General features: G+C 34.7%; 1 protein-coding gene across 13 annotated transcripts in view; it reads left to right on the forward strand.

The window, feature by feature from the left end:
• Positions 1-227: 227 nt before the first annotated feature.
• N4BP2 (NEDD4 binding protein 2) overlaps positions 228-26504 on the forward strand; it is a 97703-nt gene continuing 71426 nt past the window's right edge. For 8 of the 13 annotated variants that reach the window (XM_078446186.2, XM_060655191.3, XM_060655197.3 and 5 more), the window contains exons 1-5: positions 296-322; positions 12240-12322; positions 14015-14357; positions 18191-19331; positions 19913-20037. In XM_078446186.2, the coding sequence (XP_078302312.2) occupies positions 14129-14357; positions 18191-19331; positions 19913-20037 (1495 nt within the window). In that variant the 5' untranslated portion in view covers positions 296-322; positions 12240-12322; positions 14015-14128. Of the gene's footprint in view, positions 323-12239; positions 12323-14014; positions 14358-16748; positions 16842-18190; positions 19332-19912; positions 20038-26504 lie in introns of those variants that run through there. The other 5 variants (XM_060655205.3, XM_078446187.2, XM_078446190.2 and 2 more) reach the window with 5 other exon arrangements.

Genomic DNA, 26504 nt, shown 5'->3' on the forward strand with positions numbered 1-26504 from the left:
GTAGTTACCTCCAGTGGTGGCAAATGAGTTTGGTCTTTTTTCTTTTTCTTCCTTTTTTTTTTTTTTTTTCTACTTTTATGGCTTTCTGTGTGGAATCTCATATATTTGTATTATAAATATTATATATGTTTTGAACTTTGATATCATTTAGGATTGTAGTTTGATATAAATTTGTCTTTATTATATATGTAAAATATGTAACTTACTATTTTTTTTTATTTATAGTAAGAAGACATGTTAGGTAATAGGAAGAGCTATAGAGTTTGCAGATATCAACTGTGGCCTTAAAGAGCATGTTGGTAGCATCAATGCCAGGCAGATGGTAAGTATAACCAAAGTCATAGAGTATGAGTATTTTACACATAGGTTCTCAAGCCTTTTTATTTGAGTGATTAAAAAAAAAATCTCTCAGAAAGAAGGAAAATGTAGTTACAAATTTCGTTACTAGAATTTCTCGAAGAGTTTGTGGTTGCATAAAACAACTGTATTGTAGTCCTGGTTTTCCCCTTTAATGTGTGTTTTCATTTCTCTGCTTCTAAACTGCTTCTTCATATTTCATATATTGTTAGCCATCTGCATATATTATCTGTGCACCCATTTTCTATATGGGACTATGGCTAACTGCCAGATTGAAGTATATATCATAATCTGTATAATCAAGGAACATGGCTAATGGGAAAATAAGCACATACAGATGAAAATATGTTGGTAAAACCAACAATGTGAGACTCTAAAATAACCAAGCAAGACTAGGACTGGCAGTATGTAATGAAGGATTATAGAAAGTATTGAAGAAGTCTATAGAAACACACCTTCCTGGATTCTTTAGCTAAAAGTGTATATTGTTCAGCAACTGGCTTTTTTCTTTAAGAATATGTCTAAGAGATCTTTCTGGTTTCTGCACACATATGCTTTCTTCATTCTACCTTAAATTTTATAACAATTGCCTAGTATTCTAAAAGGTGATTTTTATCATCATTTATTTAGCCATACTCTTATCCATTGATATTTAGAATGTCTTCAGTGATCAAGTATAATAGTTCTTAGGGCATAGATAAATACATTTTAAGATTATTAGTTACGTTTTCTGTAAATGCTGTCTTTTTCAGTGACACACTCTTTGGTACTTTGATGAGATTTAGTACTTATCTTACCCTTATCGCAGTAGCACACTTAAAATCATTTTGTAGGAAACTTAATCTCCAGTTAAGATGGATTGATTGGTTTTGGTAGCATTTGTTCATGAGAGAGATGTTTCTTTATTTTCTCATTTTAGAGAAAGCAAGAGCATGAGTGAGGGGGGTGGGTGGGGAGAAGGGGCACCGGGAGAGAGAGAATCTTAAGCAGATCCCACTCCTAGTGCAAGCCCGATTGATACAGGACTGGATGCCAGAAGCCTGGGATCATGGCCTGGGCCAAAATCAAGAGTTGAGTTGGATGCTGAACCCACTGAGCCACCCAGGCACCCTGAGAGAGATGTTTCTTGATCTTTTTTGCTATGCTGCCATATATATTCCTTATAGAGAGATGTTTTGAGTCCTATGACTGCCATATATATTCCTTATAGAGAGATGCTTTTTTTTTAAACATTACCATTTTTTAAAAATTTTATTTATTTATTTTGAAATATACAGAGAGAGGTGCGCGTGTGAGTGCACGCAAGCAGGGGAGGGACAGAGAGAGAGGGAGAGAAAGAATCCCAAGCAGGCTCTGCTCTGATAGTGGAAAGTTCAACATGGGGCTCCAACTCACAAACTGAACTCATGAACCCTGAGATCATGACCTGAGCCTGAACCAAGGACGCTTAACCTACTGAGCCACCCAGGCACCCCTAGAGAGATGCTTTTGTTTTTTCTTCCTTTTTTGATGGTTTTAAGGAGCTAAGGTGTTATTAATACATTTGATTCTTAGTATCAGTTTTCTTAGGCCTGTTCTTTGTAGATGATATTGCATATTAAATAGAATATATTTCTTGATTGTCATAGAAACTTACTATTTTCTGTTTATTTTTCTGTAAAGGTAAATTGTCTAAAATTAGTTGTCCTTATATAAATTTATTATTTATTTATAAAATGACATGGGAGTTTTTTTAGTGTCAGTATTGTGTTGATGATGTAGTTTTCAATAGGAAGGGGGTTTTTTTGAAGTGGTATTTACTGGTATATTCACTTTAATGACAGTAGTGACCGTTGCCATACCATTGTTAAAGTTCATGTTCACTCTAAATATTAACCTAGAATTTTTTTTTTTTTTTAATGTTTAAAAGAACATATACATCCTTATCTATTAAAAAAACAAACAACAAACTCGAGTTGATAAGACTTCTGCTTACCATGCTGGAATATTTTTGATGATAATCAGTGAGCAAGTATGTATTGGTTGGTTAGATTCTCTATCAGGTTAAAATTAAATAATAGAGGGAGAAGAGTTTGAAAATGTGTATATGAAATTTATATATTCATGGTCTCATTGTTAACAAAAATTTATATTATTTGTTTTTATGTTCTTCATTTGAGCCACTTCTTTCACATTTCTCCATTATATATCAAATCTTACCCATTCTTATATAGCATATCCTTTTAGAATACACTCTCTATTTAGGTCAGGTATGTATGTGAAGAAGCTACATAACCTTGTTTAAACTAGTTTATTAATAAGTCTCTCTTTATGGAAAAAGGAAGATGCATAAGATCAGTTGATAAAAATGTTGAACATTACTCAAGTGAATAAATGGGATTGAAATAATATGGATATATAAAGTAAAACTAGTATTTGGGTGGTAGTGTATGTTTTTATGTATATGATGTTCTTCACTGTATTAAATATTAGACACTTAAACTGCCTACATGTTTAGATCTTTTTCCATATAAGTAGACACAATGAAAAAAGAGGTGGAAGGGATACATGGTTTAATAGGTAGAGGAACAAGTGTAGAGGGAAGTCTAAGATTTAGCTTTACTAATAGTAACTGTTGTTTTTTCCCTGATTGTTAAAATACGTATATATTACAGATCATTTGGAAAATGCAAATGTAGTATGTAAAAAGAGTAGCATGTTAAAAATAAAATTACTTGTAATCTCAAATTATCCAGAGATTTCTAGTCTAATATTACAGTCTGATCTAGTCCCATTAAATTATGTTAAGTTTTGTGTCTTGCCTTCTTTTCTAACATTGTCTTACAAAAAACCCTCGGGTGCCTGAGTGCCTCGGTGGGTTAAGCGTTGGACTTTGGCTCAGGTCATGATCTCATGGTTCCTGGGTTCCAGCCCTGTGTCAGGCTCTGTGCTGACAGCTCAGAGCCTGGAGCCTGCTTCGGATTCTGTGTCTCCCTCTCTCTCTGCCCCACCCCTGCTTGCGCTCTGTCTCTGTCTCTCAGAAATGAATAAAAGTTTAAAAAAAAAAAAAAAACCAACTCTCAGTGAAATATTATCCAAAATACAGTCTTTAATGACTGTATAGATTCCATTTTAGGAATCTAAAGAGATATTGTGCTTGATACTTTTCTAGTCCTTAGTTTTCTTATTTGCAAAATAGGCATAATAATACTTACTAGTTTAAGAGTTAAGTAAATTCATGATTTAACATTCTAGCTGGCATGTGTTAAGTATTTAATAAATTATACTTACTATTACCAGAAATTATTTTATCTTTCTTTTCTCATTATTTAGTTGTTTTTTAGTTTTTCTTTGTAAAAAATTACTGTATTTTGAACATTTCTAAATAAATATCTCTGTAAATCTGATTTTTTTAATGATGAATTCCTAAAAGTGGAATTACTATATCAAAGAATATAAATACAGTTGACCCTTGAACATCACAGGTTTAAACTGCCTGGATCCATTCATGTGCAGATTTTTTACTGTTCTGTAAATGTATTTTCTCCTCTTTATATTTTTCTTAATAACATTTTCTTTTCTATAGCTTACTTTATTGTAACAAAACAGTATATAATACAAAATTTGTGTTAATTGACTATATGTTCTCAGTAAGGCTTCCAGTCAACAGTAGGCTATTAGTAGTTAAGTCAAAAGCTATATGGGGATTTTTGACTGTGTGGGTGGTCGGCACTCCTAACCACTCCCAACGTTGTTGGGATCAGCTGTAATTTAAGATTTCTTGATACATAGTGCCAATTTGCTTTCTAGAAAGGTTATACTAGTTCATTCTTATCACAATATATGAAAATTCCTATTTCACTATAACTTTGCCAACGATGGCTATTATTATTTAAAAAATATTTTTTATCTATTAGGCAACATAATAATGCTCTCTTTTTTTAACATTAATTTATTTTTGAGAGAGAGAGCATGAGTGTGAGTGGGGGAGGGGCAGAGAGAGAGAGGGAGGCATAGAATCTGAAGCAGGCTCCAGGCTCTGAACTGTCTGCGCAGAACCTGATGTGGGACTCGAACCCGCAAACCATGAGATCATGACCTAAGCTGAAGTTGGACGCTTAACCGACTGAACTACCAGGCGCCCCAATAATATTCTCTTTTAATTCCATTTTATTAATAGGGTTAAACTTTTTTTTCTTGTTGTTTAAGTAGGCTTCATGCTCAGCCCAATGTAGGGCTTGAACTCATGACCCTCAGATCAAAACCTGAGCTGAGATCAAGAGTCGGACGCTTAACTGACTGAACCACCCAGGTGCCTCAGTGCAGTTAAACTTATAAATTTTATTGAGTATTGTATTACTATTTCTTTTTAGAATCTTGTACTTATTGCTTTCCTGTTCTTCTTGTTTCTTTTTCCTTACCTTAATCCTTCACTTATCTAGCAGAAGTTTATTGAGTGCTTACTATGTGCTAGACATTGTTTTGGTATTGATATGTAGTTTTGGTACTTATTTAGTTTAGTGATAGCAATGCAAAAGTAAACAGAATTGGCAATAACATTTGCCTTCAAAGAGTTCACTTTCTAGTGTTTTTTATCATGAGTGGATGTTGACTTTTTTCAAATATTTTTTCCGCATACGTTGAGTTGATTAGATGACTTTTCTTTATTTTGGTAATGTCAGGAATTGCATTGATTAATTTTAAAGTATTAAAACAAGTTTTGTAATCTAAAAATAAATTCAGGTTAGTTGTGATACATTACTTTTATAATATAATTTTTATATTTTGTATGATATCACTCATAATTTATGTATTACTTAAATACTTTGCTTAGGAATTTTGCATGTAATTTCTTTTTCTTTATTAAAAACACTTTTTTTTTTAATGTTTGTTTTATTTTTTGAGAGAGGGAGAGAGCACAAACAGAGGAGGGGCAGAGAGAGAGGGAGACTGAAGCAGGCTCCAGGCTCTCTGAGCTGTCATAGGGCTGACATAGGGCTCGAACATAGAGACTGACATAGGGCTCAAACTCATGAACCTGATCATGACCTGAGCTGAAATCAGACGCTTAACTGACTGAGCCACCCAGGTGCCCCTGCATCTATTTGCATGAGTGAAATAGGCCTGTAATTTTTTTCATGTAATATCCTTGTAAGGTTTTGGTATCTGGATTATGTTGACCTCATAAAATGCGTTGGGAAGTTTTTTTCCTAGTCTCTAGAAGAGTTTAAGATTGGTATTAGAGATGATTTAGTGGAATTTACTTATGAAGCCACCTAGACCTAGGGTTTTCTTTGTGGGAAGGTTTTAAGTCATTCCATTTCTTTAATAGATACAGGACTGTCAGATCTTGTTATATCAGATATAGTATGATGTGTATTTAAAAAAATATGTGCATTGGGGCGCCTGGGTGGCTTGGTCGGTTAAGCGTCCGACTTCAGCTCAGGTCATGATCTCACGGTCCGTGGGTTCGAGCCCCGCATCGGGCTCTGTGCTGACAGCTCAGAGCCTGGAGCCTGTTTCAGATTCTGTGTCTCCCTCTCTCTGTGACCTCCCCCGTTCATGCTCTGTCTCTGTCTCAAAAATAAATAAACGTTAAAAAAAAAAAAAAAATGTGCATTTCACTTGAAGTTTAAAATGTATTGGCATAAAATTATTTATGGTATCTTGTTATCTGTCTTTTTAAAATATGTCTGTGGACTAGATAATGATGTCCCTTTTTTCATTTTTGATACTGGTTATTTGTGCCTTCTCTTTTTTGATCATGCCAGGGATTTGTCATTATTTATGTATTATTTTTTTTTAATTTATTTTGAGATAGAGAGTTCCAGGTGGGGAGGGGGAGAGAAAGAAAGAGAGAATCCCAAGCAGGCTCTGCACTGTCAGTGCAGAGCCCAGAGCTCCATGTGGGGCTCAAACTCAGGAACCATGAGATCATGACCTGAGCGGAACTCAGATGCTTAACCGACAGAGCCACCCAGGCATTCCAGGGATGTGTCATTCTTAACAGTGTTTTTTTAAAAAAATTGTTTAAATTTGAAAGAACTGTGTTTTGACATTTTTGATCCCCTTTACTGCGTATTTGTTTTCTATTTTGTATTTGCTATTTGTTACTTCCTTTCTAGTTTCTTTGGGTTTGATTCACTATTTTTTCCCCCAACTGCTTATTAAATGCTTAGATGGTTGGTTTTTCAGCCTTTCTTTTTTTTTTCTAACATACGCGCTTGTATGCATCTTTTACTGTGCATGATTTTAATTGTATCTCACGAAGCTTGGATATATATTTTTATTTGGTTAAAATATTTTCTAAATAATATTAATTTTAGTTATTAGTTATTTTAAATTAATGTTAACATTTCACTAATTAGCATAGTGGAATTCTTTGACTCAACTGTAGAAGTGTAGTTCTTAATTTTGAAACAATTGTGTTTTCTAGTTATATTTTAGTTATTCATTTCTAGTATAATTGCTTATGTATTTGAAAATAAAGTATATTTTGTGGTTATTGGGTCCATTGTTGTATAGATATTAAGTTAAGTTATACAGTGCATGGCTCAAATCTTCTATGTCCTTATTGTTCCTTTTTTTTTCTTTTTGTTGGGGGTGCTCCTTTTTCTAATAGCTATAGAGGGAGCGGTTTTACAAGCTGAATGCAAACTTAGAATCACTACATCTTCCTGCTGAATTGGACTTTTTATCATTGACTTTTATCATTGACAAGTATGTCAATGGTGATTTAGATAAGAGCAATTTTATTTTATTTTTTTTGAAAACAAGTTAATATTTGACATAAAAAGTACAACATAAATCAAAATCAGGTGGAAAATCAGAACCTTACTGGGCTTCCTTTTCACTTACTTTAGTAAGTTAGAATGGCTTGTAGTTGAAATGAATATGGGAGAATGTACCAGAACCTTTTGGTTGCTTAGATTTCTAAGACTCTTTTTTTCCCTTTTTAAAATTTTTGTATTTTTTTCCAAGTATAATTAACATGTGATGTTATATTAGTTTCAGGTATATAATATAATGATTTAACAATTCTGTGTATTTCTCAGTGCTCATTAAGATAAGTATACTCTTAATCCTCTTTATTTCACCCGTCCCCCTACTCACCTTCCCTCTGGCAACCACCAGTTTGTTCTGTGTATTTAAGAGTCTGGCTTTTTTTTGGTCTTTTTTTTCTTTCTTCATTCGTTTTGTTTGTTAAGTTCCACATATGTGTGAAATAATATGATATTTGTCTTTCTCTGATTGGCTTGTTTTACTTAGCATTATACCTTCTGGGCTCATCCATGTTGTTGCAAGTAGCAAAATTTCATTCATTTTTATGGCTGAATAATATTCCACTGTGTATGTGTATGTACACATACCACATCCTCTTTATCTAATCATCTATCAGTGGACACTTGAGTTGCTTCCATATCTTGGCTGTTGAAAATAATGCTAATCTTTTTGAATTAGTATTCTCATTTTCTTTGGGATAGTACCCAATAGTGGAATTACTGGATCATATGGAAATTATATCTTTAATTTTTTGAGGACCTTCCATACAGCTCAATACCAAAAACCCCAAATAATCTGATTAAAAATGGGCAGAGGGGCTGCCTGGGTGGCTCAGTCAGTTAAGCGGTTGACTTCGGCTCAGGTCATGATTTCATGTTGTGTGGGTTTAAGCCCTGCGTCAGGCTTTGTGCTGAAAGCTCAAAGCATGGAGCCTGTTTTGGATTCTGTTTCCCTTTCTCTGTCCCTTCCCTGTTCGTGCTCTGTCTCTTTCTTTCTCTCAAAAATAAACATTTGAAAAAAAAATGGGCAGAGGACCTGAATAGACATTTTTCTAAAGAAGACATACAGATGGGCAACAGACAAATGAAAAGATGCTCAACATCACTAATCATTGGGGAAATGCAAATTAAAACAATAATGAGATACGGCATGTTTTTTTCTTAACATGTTTATTTTTGAGAGAGAAAGTACACATGGGAGTGGGAGAGTGACAGAGAGAGAGGGAGACAGGATTGGAAGCAGGCTCTGGCTGACAGCAGAAAGCCTGATGCGGGGCTTGAACTCACGAACAATGAGATCATGACCTGAGCTGAAGTTGGATGCTTAACTGACTGAGCCACCGAGGGGCCCCAAGATATCACGTTACACCTGTTAGAATGGCCAAAATTAAAAATGCAAGAAGAAACAAGTGTTGGCGAGGATGTGGAGAAAAAGGAACCCTTGTGCATTGTTGGTAGATAGAGCAATTTTAGTGTAGTTGTAGAAATGGTGGCGGCAAAACCCTGTATATGAAAGAATGGAAGAAGAGAAATGGGAAACCATTGCTGTATGTTATACATGTTTTTCCTTAATTTTGTTTTTGATATATAGGTATTTTACATTTAATGTGGCTAGATGTGTTAGTACTTTTTTCTTTTAAGACTTCCTCTTTGTACTTTTTTGCTTATAAAGTTTCTTATCTTCCTAAGATGGGATATTCACTTGCTCCATGAAACTTATATTCCTGAACAGTGTTGTCCAATAGAACTTTCTACACTGATAGGAAAGTTTACTATTTCTGCTGTCCAGTATGATAGTCATTAACCACATGTAGTAATTGGACATTTGAAATGTGACTCATATGAGGAAACGAATTTTTAATTTAACATGCTTTTTTTCAAAATTAAACTTTTTATTTTGAGATTGTAGATTCACATGAAGTTCTGATAAATAATATAGAGAAGTCTCCTGTGCTTTTACCCAGTTCCCCCAATGAAACACCTTTGCACAACTTTATTATGGTATCACAACCGAGATATTGTCATTAGTACAGAATATTTCCATCACTATAAGAATCTCTCAACTTACCCATTTATAGCCACACCCACTTGCCCCTTCCTCCCATCCCTTCCTTAACCTTTGGCAATCATTAATCTATTTCTGTAATTTTGTCATTTCAAAAATGTTACATTAATGAGATTATTCAATATATATAGCCTTTGGGGATTGGCTTTTTTCCACTCAGCACAACTGTCTGGAATTTCATCTAGGTTGTTTTATATATCATTAGTATGTTCCTTTTTATTGCTGACTAGTATTTCATGGAATGGAAGTACCATAATTTGTTTAACTGTTCACCCATTGAAGGACATCTGAATTGTTTTCTAGTTTTTGGTTTAATGAATAGAGCTGCTATAAACATTGTGTACAGGTTTTTGGGTGAACATAATTTTTCATTTCTCTTAGATAAATGCCCAGGAATGCAATTGCTGAATTGTTGTATGGTGTTGTGCACACATACATGCACAAGCAGGGGAAGAACAGGGAGGAGGAGAGAGAGAATCCCAAGCAGGCTCCGTGCTGTCAGTGCGGAGCCCAACATGGGGCTCCATCTCACAAACTGAGAGATCATGACCTAAACCGAAATCAAGAATTGGTGGCATGACTAACTGAGCCACCCAGGTGCCCCACATGTTTAGTTTTTAAAGAAACTACCAAACCGTTTTCCACTGTGGCTGTACTATTTTACATTCCCATCAGAGCGTATGGGCCATCCAGTTTCTCTGTATCCTTGCCAGCATGTGGTGTTGTCATTAGTTTTTATGTTAGCCAGTTTGATAGATGTGTAAGTAATATCTCCTTGTATGTAGTTTTAATTTGTATTTACCTAATGCCTCAAGGTGTTGAACATCTTTTATGTGCCTATTTGCCATTTGTACATCCTTTTGGTGTTACGCTTTTTGCCCATTTTCTAGTTGAATTGTTTTTTATTGTGGAGTTTGATAAGTTCTTTATATATTTCAGATGTTAATCTTTTGTTGGATACATGGTATGCAAATATTTTCTCCAATCTGTAGCTTGTCTTTTCATCTTCTTAACACGGTCTTTCACGGAGCAAAACTTTTTAATTTTGATGAAGTACAGTTTACCAGTTTTTCCTATGGGTCATGCTTTTGGTGTTTCTGTTTAGCTCTAGGTCATGGAGATTTTCTCCTGTTTTTTTTTTTTTTTTTTTTTTTTTTTTCTAAAATGTTTATAGTTTTATGGATTTCAGTTCTTGATCCATTTTGAGTTAATTTTTCTGTGAAGTGTGAGACTTAGGTCAAAGTTTTTTTTTTTTTTATCTGTGGATGTCCACTGGCTGCAGTTTCATTTGTTGGAACAGACTATCTTTTCTCCATTAAATTGTCATTTGTACTTTCGTTAAAAGTTAGTTGGGCATATTTATGTTGGTGTATTTCTGGGTTCTCTCTTCTGTTTCCAGCTCTATATTCTGTTTTCATATCTACATGTCTGTCCCTCCACTGATACCATACAGGCTTGATTAGTGTAGTGATATAACAAATCTTGAAGTTCAGTTGATTGATTCTTCTCTTTCAGAATTGTTTTAGCTATTCTAGTTCCTTTGTCTTTCCCATTTAATTGTAGAATAATCTTGTCCTTATCCACAAAAAATCTTGCTGGGGTTTTGGTAGGAATTCTGTATCTCAATTTGGGGAGAATTGACATCTTTACTATGTTCAGTCTTCTAGTCCATGAACATGCTATGTCTTTCCATTTATTTAGATCTTTGATTTCTTTCATCAGTGTTTTATATAAAGCTTTCAGCATACAGGGTTCTGTAGTGATACCCTTTTTACATTCCTGACATTGGTAATTTGTGTCTTCTCTCTTTTCTTCTTTGTTACTCATGCTAGAGATTTGTCATTTTTTAAAGATCTTTTTAAAGAACTGTCAATTTGTGGGGTACCTTGGTGGCTCAGTTGTTAAATGTCTGATTCTTGGTTTTGGCTCAGGTCATGATCTCATGGTTTGTGAGTTTGAGCCCCCATTTCAGGTTCTGCGCTGACAGTGCAGAACTGGCTTAAGATTCTCTCTCTCTCTCTCTCTCTCTCTTCCTCTTTCTCTCTCTCTCTCTCTCTCTCTCTCTCTCTCTCTGCCCCTCCCCCCGTGTGAGTGTGTGTGTGTGTGTGTGTGTGTGTGTGTGCACTCTTAAAATAAGTAAATAAATTTAAAAAAACTATCAGTTTGTTTCACTTATTTTTCTCTTTTGCTTTTCTGTTTTCAGTTTCATTAATTTTTGCTCTTATTTTTATTATTCCTTTCCTTCTGTTGGGTTTGAGTTTGGGTTTGTTTTGCTCTTTTTCTAGGTAATTGTGATGGGGGCTTAGGTTATTGATCAATTTGAGACTTTTCCTCTTTTGTAATGTTGTATGCATTTGGTTGTAAATTTGCTATAAATGCCCACCATTGCTGCTTTAGCTGTGTCCTACAAATTTTGATATGGTATATTTTCATTTTCATTCATTTCAGTGTATTTAAAAAGTTTTCTTGAGACTTTCTCTGTGGCCCATGGATTATTTAGTATATTGCTTAGGTTCCAAGTGTTTGGAGATGTATTGGTTATCTTTCTGTTAATTGATTTCTAGCTTGATTCCGTTGTGTGATTTCAGTTCTTTTAAATTTGTTGGGGTTTGTTTTAAAATCTAGGCTATGATCTATCTTGGTACATATTCAGTGGGCACTTGAAAATAATGTATTCTGTTGGATGGAGTGTTCTATAAATGTTGATTATCCTTAATTGATAGTGTTAATTGTGTTCTGTATCGTTGGTGTTCTGTATCCTAGATGATCTTCTGTCTAGTTATTCTACCAATTGTTGAGAGAGGGCTTTTGAAGTTTCTGTGATTGTGGATTTGTCCATGTCTCATTTCAATTGTCAGTTTCTGTTTCACTTATTTAGTGACTCTGTTGTTTGGTGCATATACATTTAGGGTTGCCTTGGTGGTCTGAAACTTTATGATTATATAAGGCCCTTCTCTGTCCCTGGTAATTTTTTCCCCCTCTGAATTCTACTTTATGTGCTATTAATATATAAAGGTGTAATTTTATTTAATTTTAATTAATTTAAATTTAAATAGGCACATGTGGCTGGTGGCTGCCATATTGACAGTGCCGTTCTGGAAGATGGAGAGAACTATGACACAATAAGTTTAATTAAAAGGTAAATTTTATAGTATGGGTATTATGGGCAGTGGGAAGTCAGGGAAGGGAGATTGATTGAGGCAGAGGGATTGGGGGAGATGATTTTAAATTGGGTAATCAAAGAAGAAATCATTAACTGACACTTGAATAAAGGTTTGGAGGAGTGAGATTACCAATGCAAATATTTTGGGGAAGAATATATCAAAGGCCATCAGGGAGGTGAGCCACTGTAAGAACTTAGGTTTTACTGAGTGGCATGGTGAACCACTTGAAGATTTAGAGCAGGCCCTGATTCTGACTTGTTATGTGTCGTATGTATGCATGTATGTATGTATGTTTTATGTTGCTGTATGAACATCATTCTGGCTGGTGTGTTGAAAATAGACTGTAGGAGACAAGAGTTGGAAGCAGAAAGAACATTTAGGACACCAGAATACGAGTAAATGATGAAAGTAGCTAGATCAAATGGTTAGAGCAGATTTGGGGGAAAATATCATTTAGTTTTGCATATGTTAAATTTGAAATGGCTATTAGATACATCCAGGTGAAGAGAGCAAATAGACTATCTGGGGTTCTTCAGATCAATGAGTCCCTGCCCTTGTGGAGCTTACACTTTACTTGAGTATGGGTAGTAAATATAAAAAAAGAAAACAAAAAAACCCAAAATGAAATATGTACTGTGTTAGAAGATGATTAAGTCTTATGGGGAAATTCAAGTTAGGAAAGGATAAGTGTTGTTGGGACTGACTTCCTGAGTAGGTAACATTTGAGTAATGATAGGAAGGTGGTGAGGAAATAAATGTGATAGATACTTGAGAGAGTAGTAGTTTAGGTAGAGGGAACCAAATCTAAAGGTTCCTGGGAAGAGCATGGCTGGTGTGGTTAAAGAAGAACAAGGAGGTAAAATGTGGCTGGAGTGGCACTGAGCAAGGTCTGGGGATGACAGCACTGAAGTAACCAGTGTCTGGGTTATAGGCTATTTTAAGAGTTCTGGCTTTTACCCTGAATGAGATGGGAAGCCAGTAAATAGTTAAGCAGAAGAGATGTATGATCTGACTTAATGGTTTAACTGAGTCACTCTGATTGCTGTGCTAAATATAAATAGACTGTGAAGGGGCAAGGATGGAAGCAAAGAGATTGGTTTGGAGACTTTTGTAAGTAATCTAGGCAACAGGCTGTGGTAGTGGTGAGATAGTGAGGAAAGGTCATATTCTGGATGCATTTTGAGGGTAGTATTGACAAAATTGGCTTACAGTTTGGATGTGGGATGAGAAGAGTTAGGAATACAAGATTTTTGACCCAAGCAATTGGAAGGATAGAGTTGCATTAATTAAGATGGGAAAGACTGAGAAGAGCAGGTGTGAAGTAGGTGATCAGGAGCTCAGTTTTGGACATGTTAAGTTGATGATGCCTATTAGACATCCAAATGTAGATGTTCAGTAGACATTGTCATTATGAATATTGTTTTTTGTTTTTTGAAATGAAATGCTAATTAAAACAGTATACTCGCTGTTGTGAAGATACATTATATTTGTTAATATCTTAAATTTTTAACATGTTCAATCCTGGCAAAACTTGAATATTTTGGAGAGAAAAGTTGTTTGACTGCTTTTTGGCTTTGCTGCCAGAGTTGATGGTACTTTCTTAGAGTCAAATAAAGATACCATTCTGATTTTATAGTCTGAGTGTCTTTACTTACTTTCTATTTTAGGTCCTATTACTGCTGGATTGTGCAAGATATTTAACCGTGTTTTCTTTGAGGTATGACTTAAATATCAAACATCTTAAATAAGAAAAGGGAAACATTTTAGTTTTGGAAGTCAGAATGCCAAGGAGAAGGAAAAATCTTGGGGGAAATCCTTTTCGGAAGACCGCAAGCTCTAAGGAAGTTGTCGTATCCAGTGTTGCTAGTCATGAGGAGCCAACCACTACTCTTCCTTCCATGTGTGAGACAAAAGTTGATCAGGAAGAACTCTTCACCAGTATCTCAGAGATGTTTTCTGATCTGGATCCCGATGTAGTGTATTTGATGCTTTCTGAATGTGATTTCAAAGGTGAGAAAAAGTTTAGTTTGAATCCTTTGCATCATGTAAGAAGACTTCATGTACTATGCCATGACCAGCAGTAATATAGAAAAATGATTGCCTTCTTTCTCTTTGGTTAATTTATTGAGCATCTGCTATGGGCAAGTTATTAAGTTTGGTATTGTGAAGGATATGAGGAAGAAGAAAGCATAGTTTTTTCTGCTTTCAAGATACGTATAGTTCTAAATATAAGATGTATGTATAGATACCATATTCTATGTTTTATTTCTTTTTATCTTCCCTCTAGAACAGGTTGGAGCTACCAACATTTTGGACTGGATAATTCTTTGTTGTGAGTGGCTTTCCTGTGCATAGTAGGATGTTTAGCAGCATCCCTGGCCTGTACTTTGTAGATGCCAGTAGCAACCTTCAGCAGCCCTTTTGACAAATTAAAAATGGCTCCACCTATTGTCATATTTCCCTTGGGGAGCAGAATCATCCCCAGCTGAAAACCACTGTCTTAGGATGTAAGCTCCATAAAGACAGATCTCATAAAATATTTTTATTGCTGTATCCCCAGCCCCTAAAATGGCTAATGACTCATATTAGGACCTCAGTAAATATTTATTGAGTGAAAAGATATTTTTATTTTTTTAGAGAGAGGAGGGAGGAGATGAGGGGGAGAGGGAGGGAGAGAAAGAGAGAGAGAATCTTAAGCAGGGGAGCCTGATGTGGGGCTCGATCCCACAACCCTGGGATCATGACCTGAGCTGAAATCAAGAGTCAGACACAACCAACTGAGCCATCCAGGTTTTCTGAGGGAAAAGATTGTAATTGTGGGAATGAGAGCTTATTAAGAGTTGATGCTAATAGAGTAGTACTTCACAATATTGGCTTTGGAATCAGGAAATCTGGGTTAGGTTTCCAGCTCTGCCACTAACCTCTCTGGCTCTGTTTTCTTATTTGTTAATGAGAAAAATAAAAGTATGTACTTCATAGGACTTTTGGTGAGAACCGAGGTTTGTTTGTTTGTTTGTTTGGTCAAGTCTTCAGTATAGTATTATTATTAATAACTTGTAATAAATTGTTTAGAAGTATGTTGACAGACAAACTATCAAAGTTGACTGAATGAGTAAATTAAATATTGCTTTAATACTTTAGTACTTCAAATGTTGATGCTCAGTATTGCTATTGGCTATGATTAGTATAAGATAAAATTATTCTGGATTGGGGAAGTTTTGGTAATGCATGATAAACTTCACTTTTATTCTTTATGCAGTCTGTGATGTGAGCTTAAGTATTCTGTTATGTATGCAGAAAAACAGTTTTCAGCAGTCTGCATAATGCTCAGAAATGACAGTGTATAGAGTTTTATGTGTGACTTCAACATTTATTTCTTAATGTTGATGTGTTTAAAATTTATTTGTTTCACATACACTAACATAAGCAATGAGGAATTACAAGAAAAATATATTGCCCTTACATCCTAACAAAAAATGTTTCTCTTTTCAAGGATCTTCTCTACATCTTGTTCATAAATACTGATATTTTGAGCATTTTGAAATGATAACATTGATGAAATTGTGTATTTTGCTTTTTAAGCGTAACAAGCATTTTTTCAGTGTTGCTATGATCTTTATACTTATTTTTAATAGCTTCAAATATTCCACTGAAATGTTGTGCTCTAGTTTAATTGTAACTAAGTTTTTCATGAATAATTAATACAGCACAGGACATCTTGGTACAAATCGCCTTTCCCTTCTTTTGGCTTTTTTTCTTAGTCCCAACGTTTTATTTCCTCATGTCACAAGGTAAGAACAGTTTTCAGCTCTTGGAAACGTGCTGCTGAATTTGCCTACAAGAGGTGTGCCCAGTTGCCATCCCTCCAGGACTGTATAAGTACCGTGGTTTCACCACAGCTGTTTCAGCACTGTGTAGTATGACTTCACGATTTTAATAGGAATAAAATTTTGCTTTGTCTTAATTTGTTTTTTCTTTAAATAAACAGGATTATTGAACATTTTTGCATATGGCTTATTAATTATTATATTCTTGTGTGAATTTTTATGTGTTTTTATTATTTTATACCATTGTTTTAATTTTTCCAACACCCTGTGTATCTCTTGCGTGATACAAATATCCTGATCTTTTACTTACTTTTACATAATACTGTGTTTTTATTATATACACATTAATTTTTTGGGTTGATCTTGTGGTTTTTCTATCATGTACATTTTCTTCATAGAAATACCTTTTGTGTTTGCTTTCTTCCTTTTTTTTTTTTCTTTTCTTTTCTTTCTTTTTTTTTTTTTTTTTTTCTTCATGTTTAGGGCTTCTAACCTTTGTACTATTGCTATAATCTCCTAACTGGTCTCTCTGCCGGGCTTGCCCCTCCAATCCCTCTTTGTTTTTCTTCTTAAGGGAACATTAATTGGGTGCTTACTAGGTGCCAGTCCTTATGCACAGCACTTTTTCACGGATTATCTCATTTAATCCTCACAACAACCCTATGAGGTAGGTACTTTTATTATCCCCATATTGCAAATGAGAAAATCAAGGCTTACGCAAGTTAAGTAACTTGTTCGAGGGTCATAGCCAACAAGTAGGAATTTAAATGTTGGTTTTCTGACTCCAGACCAGAGCTGTTACCTACTGTGCTGTGCTTCATTTTCATATTTCCTTAAGACAAAGCACAAAAATAAGCAAAAGGCTCTGTATTTGTGTTATAAGGGAAAGAGCTCAGCATTGGAGTCAGACATACCAGGCCTGGCTCTGTCACTTAGTATCTGTGTGATTTGGGCCAAGTTAATATACTTTTTGAACTTTATTTTCTTCATCTATTTGCTAGATATACTAACCCTCATAGTATTATTTGAGGGTTCATATCGGTGATATATATAAAGCTCCTAGTTCAAATGTGGTGACAGATAGTTTCTTTAGAAAATAAAATTGATATTTCTTACCTTGACATACAAGACTCTTCCCAATTTCACTTGATCTTTTCCAGTTTTGTCTCCTTTTATCCACCATAGTACTGTATACCCATACTCCAACTAACTTCTCTTAATACCTTAAACATACTTTGTGTTTTCAAGACCAGCTTTGCCTTTCCTTCCTGTGTCTGACAAGTTTCTTTTTAATCTTCAAGTCCCAGTTCACATATTACCTTACGTGAAATCTTTCCTTACGCTCTTATAAGGCTGTTATAGCATTTGTGTATTACTAAAAATGTGCATTATTTAATCTATATTATAATATAATTGTTTTCTAATTTGATTATCTTTAATTGCCTCCATTAGATTGCAAAAATCTCTTAAGTGTAGTAAAAACTATGTCTTATTTATCTTTGTACAATGTATGTCCGATATATAGTATATGCTGATACTTATTTTTTGTATTAAGTGAAATTTATAGCATTAACCATATAAACAGATTAGATTTACAGGAGAGTACTGAAAATACTTTGTACTTAAAAGGACATGCAGTTGCTCAGTATTGAATAAATTAACTGGTTTTAGGGTCTTTATAAATAACTGTAATGTATATAATTATAGATATCTTTAGATACAATTTATAAATATTTTGTTAATTCACATTTATCAGAGACCTTCTACTTGATGGTAATTTATTAGCCTAGTTTATTACAGCTTGTCTGAAAGTAACAACATTGTATGACTCCATCATTCAAACCTTTCACTAATACAGACTGGTATATTAGTAAAATATTAAATAAAAAAATTACTTGAATATTTATAAATTTCTATATTCCATTCAGTGCAAAAAGTATAATTTTACATGGATTTTAATCAAATTGTATTTTACTATTTTCAATACACATTTATATTGTTGTCCTTGTTGTACAGTTGAAAATGCAATGGATTGTCTATTAGAATTATCTGCCTCTGATGCCAAGGTAGAAGAATCATCTTCAAAAAGCTTCATTGCTTCTGAGAGCCAAGTAAGTGCTGTGGGACGTGAAATAATGGAAAAGTATCCTCCTGAAGAAGAGAGTGAAGATTCAAAAATGGATTCATTTTTGGACATGCAGCTAACCGAAGACTTGGATTCCTTAATACAGAATGCTTTTGAGAAATTGAACTCTTCTGATGACCAAGTATACTCATTTTTGCCTTTGCAAAGTGTTAATAGTTTTAGTGACCCAAGTGCATTTGTAAATTCAGATGCAAGTAGCATGACTTCCATTCTTTCTACAGAAAATGTGGATTTGAACAGTGAAAATGTAGAGAATTCTGCCTCTGCATTAAGTTCAAACACCGTAACTTCACATTCTGTTTCAGATGAGTCCAAAAGTTTTATAAAGGATGACACATTGGCATTGGAAGATTCTCTTCTCAGTGGTTCTTTAAATGTAGCAAGTGACAGTATGGTGGGTGGTAGCAATCGTGGTCAAAGACCTAAAGAGCTTTTAGAAACTGAGTATGTTGAGACTCCGTTCTCTCAAGCCCCTGTAGATTTGGATGACAGTGAACCTCAGGCTTTAAGCCTTACTGTGCAAAATCTGGGGCTTGATTTACTAGGCACAGGTGGGGATCAGAAATCTGCTTCTGTCCCTGATATGTTCCTACCTTCCGAAGAGTTCAATTTCAAACCGCACAAACATACTGAACTGCCGTCAAAGGGGAAAGATGTGAATTACTGCCCAGTACTTACCCCTCTCCCTCTACTGCTGCCTCCTCCTCCACCTCCACCAATGTGGAATCCAATGATTCCTGCTTTTGACCTCTTTCAAGGAAACCATGGCTTTGTAGCTCCTGTCGTAACCACCGCTACACACTGGAGACCTGTCAACTACACTTTTCCCCCTCCGGTTATTTCGCACACTTCCCCGACAAAGGTATGGAGAAATAAAGAGGGAGCAAGTGCTTATCAAGTACAAGAAACCCCAGTTTCTCAGGTTGTAAGAAAGAAGACATCATCTTATGTTGGACTAGTTCTTGTTCTTCTCAGAGGGCTTCCAGGATCAGGAAAATCTTTTCTGGCAAGGTATGAGGTTTAATTGAGTTTTTAAAAAAGTATGATGCATGAACCTGAGCATTTATAACAGATAGAGAATATGAATATGTGAAATGCTTTTGCTTAATAGATATGTTTAGTAACCGCTGAAATCTTTTCTTTTCACTGATTTTTTCTTACTTTGTGGCTGATAGCAGCACTCTTTTCTCCAGGAGTTTTTTATTTTATCTTAGCATGTCATTTTGGGAGACAGAATAGAAGAAAAATTTAAAGATGGTTTCAAGATTGTGAGCTTTTGAAGTCAGTGGAAATAGCTTTATGGAAGAGAACTAATTTGGGTAGGAGAAAAATAAGTTCAACTTTGATTATAGAGTTAAAAAGCCATAATTGGTTTTGAATTCAAGGAACAAAATAGGTTTGTTTTAGGTTAGTTTTCTTGGGAGTCAATCTTCTGCTTAGAGCATTTCCAATGTGATTTGTTTGAATATTATTATATTCTCACTTTTAAATAACCATGCTTGAGTTCTTTATTTGGATTATGACCTTGTGAAAATTAGGAGAGAGAATTTAGAAGAAAAATTAATGAAAACAATTCCATTTATCATTCACAGGACTTTGCAAGAGGATAATCCTAGTGGAGTCATTCTTAGTACTGATGATTATTTTTACATAAATGGACAGTACCAGTTTGATGTAAAATACTTAGAAGAAGCACATGAATGGAACCAGAATCGTGGTAAGAATAGACATTAGATTCTGGGTAATATTAAGAGCAATATAAAGTATTTGTATTTTGATAGATATATAATTTTTAGGAAGTTATGATTCCCTTTAATTAAAGTTTTTAATTAAACTTAAAAAATAAAGTGAATTATTCAACTATATATAATATGTAAAATTATAATAATTGTTATGTTACATAGTAAGAAGTGAAGGAGGTCATCATATCTCACAGAGTTGTTATGAGGATTAAAGGAGTTAGTTTTTGTAAAATGCTTAGAACATTGCATGACATGTTTAAGTTTTATTTAATGAATGGGAATCTTGTCACAAGTGTACCAGATTTTCTATATGGGTCTCAGAAGAGCTCAAGATGGTTCCAGTTGTCTCCTATGCTCTGGTTCCTGTTTCCTGAAATGGATTGGTGTTGTTAACTGCTACTTTTTCCTAGATTGATTTACTTGTTAAGGGAGGCAGTGTGAGAGTAAAAGTGGCTCTCCTCAAACTGAATTTGTAGAGAAGTCAGAGATAAAACCTTACTATTTTTATTAGTGCAACTGTCTGTTCACTGAAGACAGTTTTATCATGAAATGTTATATTTTATGTTATGAATAGTTTGAATTTCATATGAAGAATTTGTAATACACATCGACAATATTTTCACCTTTATTTTATGGTAAATGCACTGTATAAGTGATTCTTGAATTTGCCATCTGAAGACATTAAATTTTTCTGTGTTTTTTTCTTGAACTGAATATTAAAGTGAGAACTCAGGAATGTGAAAATACTAACACAACAAAAAATAAAGAAAACAATATGATGTGGTGAATAGTCTTGGATATGGCAGTTGCTAGCTATGTGATGTTTTACAAGTTATCTACACTCTCCAAGGCCTATTGTCTTCAGCTGTAAAAGGGCTTAATAATACTTAACCTTCATGATTGTTGTTAAGGTTAAATGAGAAAGAAGGGCCGAGCAGCAGTTGAACGTGCCCTTACTACTGTAATAGTCCTAGCAATAATAATATTAAATTAATAGGCAGAACTCTCTTATTTATTAAAAAATTTTCTTAATGTTTATTTACTTTTGAGAGAGAGAGCAGGCAAGGGGCAGAGAGAGGGAGACACAGAATCTGAAGCAGTCTCCCAGCTCTGAGATGTCAGCACAGAAGTCATGAACTGTGAGATCGTGATCTGAGTTGAAGTCGGGACGCTTGACTGACTGACCCACCGAGCCTCAGTAGGCAGAACTCTATGTTAAACAGCTTTATTGGGATAGTAATCACATGGTTTTAAGCATATTCAGAGTTCTACAACCATCACTACACTTTTAAAACATTTTTATCACCCCCAAAATATCCTACACCCTTAATATTCACTCCTCATTTCTCCCCAATCTCTCCCAGCCCTAGGCAACCACTGATTTACTTTCTGTCTCTAGGTTTGCCTATTCTGGGCATTTCATTTAATGGAATCATATAAGCCAATTTGACAATAAATTATATTTAAAAAATACAAAAAAATAAAAGAGATTAAAGATATCAAATTCTAATAAATAAATAAACGGAATCCTATAATATGTGGTCTTTTGTGAAAGAAAGCCTTCTTTTCACTTAGTATAATATTTTCAAGGTTCATGTTGTAGCATGTGTCAGTAATTCATTCCTTTATATGGCTGAATAATACTCCAGTTTATTGATATGCCACATTTTATTTATTCATTCATCAGTTGGTGAACATTTGAATTGTTTCCACTTTTGCCTATTATGCATAATATTGCTATGAACATGTATGTCTATGTCTAACCTATTTAGGAATTGCCAACTGGTTTTCCAAGGCAACTGCACCATTTTACAATCCTGCTAGGAGTTTATGAGGGTCCCAACTTCTCCATATTGCCACCAATAGTTGTTATTGTCTGTCTTTTTGATTATAACTATCCTGGTGGATGTGAAGTGGTAGCTCATTGTGGTTTTTTTTAAGTTTTTTTAAATTTTTTTTTACATTTATTTATTTTTGAGACAGAGAGAGACAGAGCATGAATGGGGGAAGGTCAGAGAGAGAGGGAGACACAGAATCTGAAACAGGCTCCAGGCTCTGAGTTGTCAGCACAGAGCCTGACGTGGGGCTCGAACTCACGGACTGCGAGATCATGACCTGAGCCGAAGTTGGACACCCAACCGACTGAGCCACCCAGGCGCCCCAGCTCATTGTGGTTTTGATTGCATTTTCCTGGTGATTGAGGCTGTTGAGCATTCTTTGGTGTGTCCTTTTGCCCATTAGTTTATCTTCTTTGGAAAGTTGTCTGTTTAATTTTTTTTTCCCCTGAAGGTGTAATTAAAAGATTTTCAATACATTAATTATATTCAGGTACAATTTTTCCCTTAAAAAATAAATGGGAAAAAATTTCCTTGAAAAAAATGCATTTTTTCCTAAGTATCTTGTGTTGTTTTTTAAAAAATTATTTTTTTATTGGGGCACCTGTGTGGCTCAGTCGGTTAAGCGTCTGACTTGGGCTCAGGTCATGATCTTGTGGTTTATGAGTTCAAGTCCCGTGTCAGGCTCTGTGCTGACAGTTCAGAGTCTGGAGCCTGCTTCTGATTCTGTGTGTGTCTCTCTCTGCCCCTCCCCAACTTGCACTCTCTCTCAAAAATAAATAAACATTAAAAAAATTAAAAAAATTATTATTTTTTTCATCATAAGTGTACTCTTTAATCCCCATCATCTATTTCACCCATCTTCCCACCTATCCCCCCCTCTGGTAACTTTGTTCTGTATAGTGAAGAGTCTGTTCCTTGGTTTATCTCTCTCTCTTTTATTTTTTTCCCTTGTTTGTTTTGTTTTATAAATTCCATATATAAGTGAGATCACATGGTGTTTATCTCTCTGAATTATTTCACTTAGCATTACACTCCCTAGCTCTATCCATGTTGTTGCAAAATGGCAAGATTTCATTATTTTTTATGGCTGAATAATATCCTATGTGTGTGTATATATGATATATGTATATATAATATATAACATTTTTCATATGTGTGTGCGTGCGTGTGTGTGTATGTATGTGTATGTGTATGTGTGTCACCTTTATCTCCACATCCTTGCCAACACTTGTTGTTTCTTGTGTTTTTGATTTTAGTCATTCTGACAGGTGTGAGGTGATACCTCATTGTAGTTTTGATTTGCATTTCCCTGATGATGAGTGATGTTGAACATCATTTCATGTGTCCATTGCCCATCTGTATGTCTTCTTTGGAGAAATGTCTATTCATATCTCCTGCCCATTTTTTAATTGTATTATTTGTGTTTTGGGTGTTGAATTGTATAAATTCTTTATATATTGTGGATACTAACCCTTTATCAGATAAATCATTTGCAAATATCTTTTCCCATTCAATAGGTTGCCTTTTAGTTTTGTTGATTGTTTCCTTTGCTGTTCAGACACCTTTTATTTTGATGCAATCCCAGTAGTTTATTTTTGCTTTTAATTTGCTTCAGGAGACATAACTAGAAAAATGTTGCTATAGTGGATGACAGAGAAATTATTGCCTATGTCCTGCTTCAGGATTTTTATGGTTTCAGGTCTCACAATTAGGTCTTTAATCCATTTTGAGTTTGTTTTTGGGGATGGTGAAAGAAAGTGGCCCAGTTTCATTCTTTTGCATGAAGCTGTCCAGTTTTTCCAACACCATTTGTTGAAGAGACTGTTTTTTTCCCATGACATATTCATTCCTCCTTTGTTGAATATTAATTGACCATATAATTATAGGTTTATTTCTGGGTTTTCTATTCTGTTCGTTTGATCTATGTGTTTCTTTTTATGCTAGAGCCATGTGATTTTAATTACTACTGCTTTGTAAAAGAACTTAAAATCTAAAATTGTGATACCTCCGGTTTTATTTTTCAAGATTGCTTTGGCTGTTCGTCTTTTGTGGTTCCATGCAAATTTTAGTATTTTTTTTTCTTTTTTGTTCTAGTTCTGTGAAAAATACTGTTAGTATTTTGGTAGGGATTGCATTAAATGTGTAAATTGCTTTGGGTAGTATGGACATTTTAACAATGTTTTCCTTCCAACCCACGAGCATGGAATATCTTCCCATTTGTTTGTGTTGTCTTCAATTCTTTCATCAGTTTTATAGTTTTCAAAGTACAGGTCTTTCACAACTCTTTGGTTGTTTATTCCTAGATATTTTATTGTTTTTGGTGCAATTGTAAATAGGACTGTTTTCTTAATTTCACTTTCTGCTGCTTCATTATCAGTGTATAGGAATGCATCCGCTTTCTGTACACTGATTTTGTTTCCTACAATTTTACTGAATTAATTGATCAGTTCTAGTAGTTTTTTGGTGAAGTCTTCAGGATTTTCTACATATAGTATCTCATGTCATCTGCAGATAGTGAGAATTTTACTTTTTCCTTATCAATGTGGATGTCTTTTATTTCTTTATGTTGACTAATTACTGTGTCTAGGACTTTCAGCACTATGTTGAATAAAAGTCATGAAAGTTGACCTCCTTGTCTTGTTACTGATCTTAGGGCAAAAGCTCTCAATTTTTTAGCATTGAGTATGATATTGGCTGTGGGTTTTTCAAATACGGCCTTTATTATGATGAGGTATGTTCCCTCTAGACCTACTTTGTAGAGAGTTTTTATCAGGAATGGATGTCATACTTTGTCAAATGCTTTTTCTGCATCTGTTGAAATGATCCTATGATTTTTATCCTTTCTCTTATTGATGTGATATGTCATGATTGTTTTGCAAATATTGAACCACCCTGGCAACCCAGGAATAGATTCTGTTTGATCGTGGTGCATGATTTTTTAAATGTATTGTTGGATTTGGCTTGCTAATATTTTGTTGAGGATTCTTACATCTGTATTTTTACGTTTATATTCATGGCCTGTAGTGTTCTTTCTCTGTCTCTCTCTTTTTGTGCTGTTTATCTTGTTTTGTATGAGGGTAATGCTGGCCTCATAGAATGAATTTGGAAGTTTTCCTTCAGCTATTTTTTTGGAATAGTTTGAGAAGAATAGGTATTAACTCTTCTTTAAATGTTTGGTAGAATTTGCTTGTGAAGCCATCTGGTCCTGGACTTTTGTTTTTTGGGAGTTTTTTGATTAGTGATTCAATTTCATTGGTGGTAGTTGGTGTGTTCAAAATTTCTATTTCTTCCTGCTTTAGTTTTGGTAGTTATACGTTTCTAGGAATTTATTCATTTTCTCTAAGTTGTGCAGTTTGTTGGCATATAGGTTTTCATAATATTCTGTTACCATTATTTGTATTTCTGTGGTGTTGGTTGTTTTATCTCCTCTTTCATTAGTGATTTTGTTTATTTGGGTCCTCTTTTTTTAATAAGTCTGGCTAGAGGTTTGTCAGTTCTGTTGATCTTTTCTAAGAATCAGCTTCTGGTTTCATTGATTTCTTCCATTGTCTTTTTAGTTTCTATATCATTTATTTCTGTTCTAATCTTTATTATTTCTTTCCTTTTGCTGGGTTTGGGTTTTGTTTATCTTCTTTTTCTAGCTCCTTAGTCTTTTGTTATTTTTAAATTGGATTATTTGCCTTTTTATTACTGAGTTGTAAGAGAGTACATGAAACTTTTAAAACTTCCAAATAGGGGCACCTGGGTGGCTCAGTCAGTTAAGCTTCTGACTTCGGCTCAGGTCATGCTCTCCTGGTTTTTGAGTTTGAACCCTGCTTTGAGCCTCTATTGGGCTGTGCGCTGACAAGCCCTCCGGACCTGGAGCCTGCTTCAGATTCTGTGTCTCCCTTTCTCACTGCCCCTCCCCTGCTCATGCTCGCACGCACGCACGTGTGCACGCTCTCTCTCTCTCAAAAATAAATAAACATTAAAAAAAAATAAAACTTTCAGCTAATTTCCTCGTAAGGCGTACTTATTGTGCTTCATCATTAATTTCCTGAATAGGTCTAATTCCTGGGGGAAAAAGGTAGTTTTATAAGAAAATCTCTTATACAGTGTTTAATAATGTTTTCTTTATTTCAAATCATTACATCTTTGTGTGTGTTTTTTTGTTTATATATTATGCTTGTTTGTTTTAAAACTCATGTTTGGAATAATTTTTGATTTATGGAAAGGTTGCAAAGGCAGTATAGAGTTTCTGTATACTCCTCCCCCATTTGCCTCTTCTGTTAACATTTTATATAACCATGGTACCTTTGTCAAGACTAAGAGATTAACAATGGTACATTATTATTATTATTATTATTATTATTGTTATTACTTTTAAATGTTTATGTATTTATTTTGAGAGAGAGAGAAAGCACACAAGCAGGGGAGGGACAGAGAGAGAGGGAGAGAGAGAATGCCAAGCAGGCTCTGTACTATCAGTGCAGTGCAGAGCCTGACATGGGGCTCGATCTCATAAACCTTGAGATCAACCTGAGCTGATATCAAGAGTCCGTTCTTTACCCAACTGAGCCACCCAGGCGCCCCAACAGAGGTACATTATCGTTAACTAAACTCTA

Source organism: Panthera onca, chromosome B1, assembly GCF_046562875.1.
Source record: "Panthera onca isolate mPanOnc1 chromosome B1, mPanOnc1 haplotype 2, whole genome shotgun sequence".
NCBI lineage: Eukaryota > Metazoa > Chordata > Mammalia > Carnivora > Felidae > Panthera > Panthera onca.